Source organism: Austrofundulus limnaeus, unplaced genomic scaffold (assembly GCF_001266775.1).
Source record: "Austrofundulus limnaeus strain Quisiro unplaced genomic scaffold, Austrofundulus_limnaeus-1.0 Scaffold3, whole genome shotgun sequence".
In the NCBI taxonomy this organism is placed as follows: Eukaryota; Metazoa; Chordata; class Actinopteri; order Cyprinodontiformes; family Rivulidae; genus Austrofundulus; species Austrofundulus limnaeus.
Window position 1 is genome coordinate 7,866,771 of NW_013952405.1, and position 2,063 is coordinate 7,868,833.

General features: G+C 40.6%; 1 protein-coding gene across 2 annotated transcripts in view; it reads left to right on the top strand.

Moving 5' to 3' along the window:
* Positions 1–621: 621 nt before the first annotated feature.
* LOC106526270 (GRAM domain-containing protein 3) overlaps positions 622–2,063 on the top strand; it is a 16,838-nt gene continuing 15,396 nt past the window's right edge. Inside the window, exons 1-4 of one of the 2 annotated variants that reach the window (XM_014020837.1) lie at positions 622–785; positions 1,446–1,598; positions 1,726–1,821; positions 1,971–2,025. In XM_014020837.1, the coding sequence (XP_013876291.1) occupies positions 748–785; positions 1,446–1,598; positions 1,726–1,821; positions 1,971–2,025 (342 nt within the window). In that variant the 5' untranslated portion in view covers positions 622–747. The remainder of the gene's footprint in view (positions 786–1,445; positions 1,599–1,725; positions 1,822–1,970; positions 2,026–2,063) is intronic. The other variant, XM_014020842.1, reaches the window with a different exon arrangement.

Genomic DNA, 2,063 nt, shown 5'->3' on the forward strand with positions numbered 1-2,063 from the left:
ATGTTGGTTCAACAACCAAAATTTGTCTGCATTTACTGCTGCTGTTTAGCCAAAAATTTAGACCCCTTTATTTGTCAAACTCTCAACAACGATGTGCACTGAAATCAACTGTGGCCGACCCCTGAGGGGTTCTTACACAGCTGGTGGGGTTAAACAGTCAGTTAGAGGAAATGTTGGATTTTAAAATCTAAAACACAAGGAGTGAATCAAAACAGGAAATGGAAAGTTTTAATCGTCATGTAAATAGGACATTTTTACATGACAATTACAGACATCAAACGTCTGCGTAAAACATTTAAAGGGAAAGCGCTGAGTCATCTTTTTTTTTTCTTTTTTGTTTTCGTGTTCGCCACCGCTCGGTGTGTCTGATGTCTATCTGTGTGGCAGGCCCAACAGGTTGCATGACAGCACGACTCCCTGCATACCTGAGGGAGTCCCGCCCACCGTAGCATGGGCTCTTCAAAACAAAAACCTTCCTCCTTCACTCATTGGTTTATTCAAAGAGACCAAGCCCTGCCTCTCACGGCTCATTGGCTGACAACACACAGGTGCCACTCAAGGTGGGCTGAATATAAATCTAAACTTATTTGCCACCAGGTTTGCTGTTCATAATAAGCAGCTTCTAGGAAAGAAGACAGAAGGGTGATATGGGATGATTTCACGAGCCTGGACAGATTAGGTCATCAGTTGGTGGATGCAGGATTCTGACTGATTGAGTTGGGTTTCAGTTTGTTGAGTTTGTTTAACATGAGCCTGAAAAACAGGAAGTCCTTCCAGGACAGCGTGTAAGTAGCAATCATTTACTTCTTGTACTTTCTTCCTGTTTGATTTTTTTTCTTAGCTTTGCTTTGATTTCCAAATGTTGTCTTGCTGATAAACAGATTATGACACATTATTATTAATATTATGTGACCAGGCTCTGTGGTGATTGGTGTATAAAAGTGAAACTATACTCCAGAGATCCGGGTTGTTGCCCAGAGATGACTTCAAAAAAAAAAAAAGAATGTTCCTCAGGGGTTTTGAATACAGTCAACCACTCGTTTTCATGTACAACAAAGACCCAGACAAGACTGACAAACACTAACAACACATCATGTGGCGCTCACTCATCACTCATCACTCATCACTCCTGAATACATTGTTTTTTGCTGACGACAGATCACAAGTAATGAGCTGCGTTCACCTTTTCTTTGGAAACTCTCTCACCTGAGGCAACAAAGAAACGGAAAGTAATGAAATGTTTACTGTCAGTAAGCAGGAGCTGCTTTCACCTGAACACCAATGAATTTACTCAAGCTCCCATSAGGGACAGATAAATGTATGTATTTATCTGGATTGAGTAGGATTGGATCTTGTTTGTATCTATTTTAGTTCTGAGTCATTTATATGAAAAAAAAAAGGCTGGATCATCAGTTTGACATTTCTCCTCGCGTCTCTTGGATTAGCTTTCTGGACGGGTCACCCAGACCTGCTGGCGTGAGGAGGAGCAGCAGCTTATTGAGCACTAAGAAACCGTCGRCACAGAGCAACAGTCTGGAAGCTTCAGAAGTGGAGGCCTCGCAGCTCAATGACAGCCCCCGTTCTAAAACGAGCCCCAGGTACTTTAGATTTTACTTCTAACATGAAGCTGAGAAGAAAATACAGAAATGGAGATGATAATTTTAAAAACAAAAGCTTCATTTTCTTTAAGATAACACCATAAAGTGACCTTTCTGTCATTGTCAGCAGTAAAAAACCAACAAATCGAAGTCACASTCTGGACACTGCAGAGCTGGAGGCTTTGAAGCTGAAATATAGCCTCACTGCTAAAATGCTCCCCAGGTACTTCAGACTTTACCTTCAACAACAGCTGAGGAAAATAACAAAAACAGTCAATTATTGATGCGAAATGTTCAATTTGCACTAAGATTGCATCATTAAATGACCTTTGTGTCTGTTATCAGTGTGATTTGGATCTGTTGTGTCTGCAGGGAGCAGAACATCGCAGAAGATGATCTGGAAAGATCAGATGGGATCGTCAACTACGTGAGTTGTTTTTATTTATTTATTTATTTATTTATTTA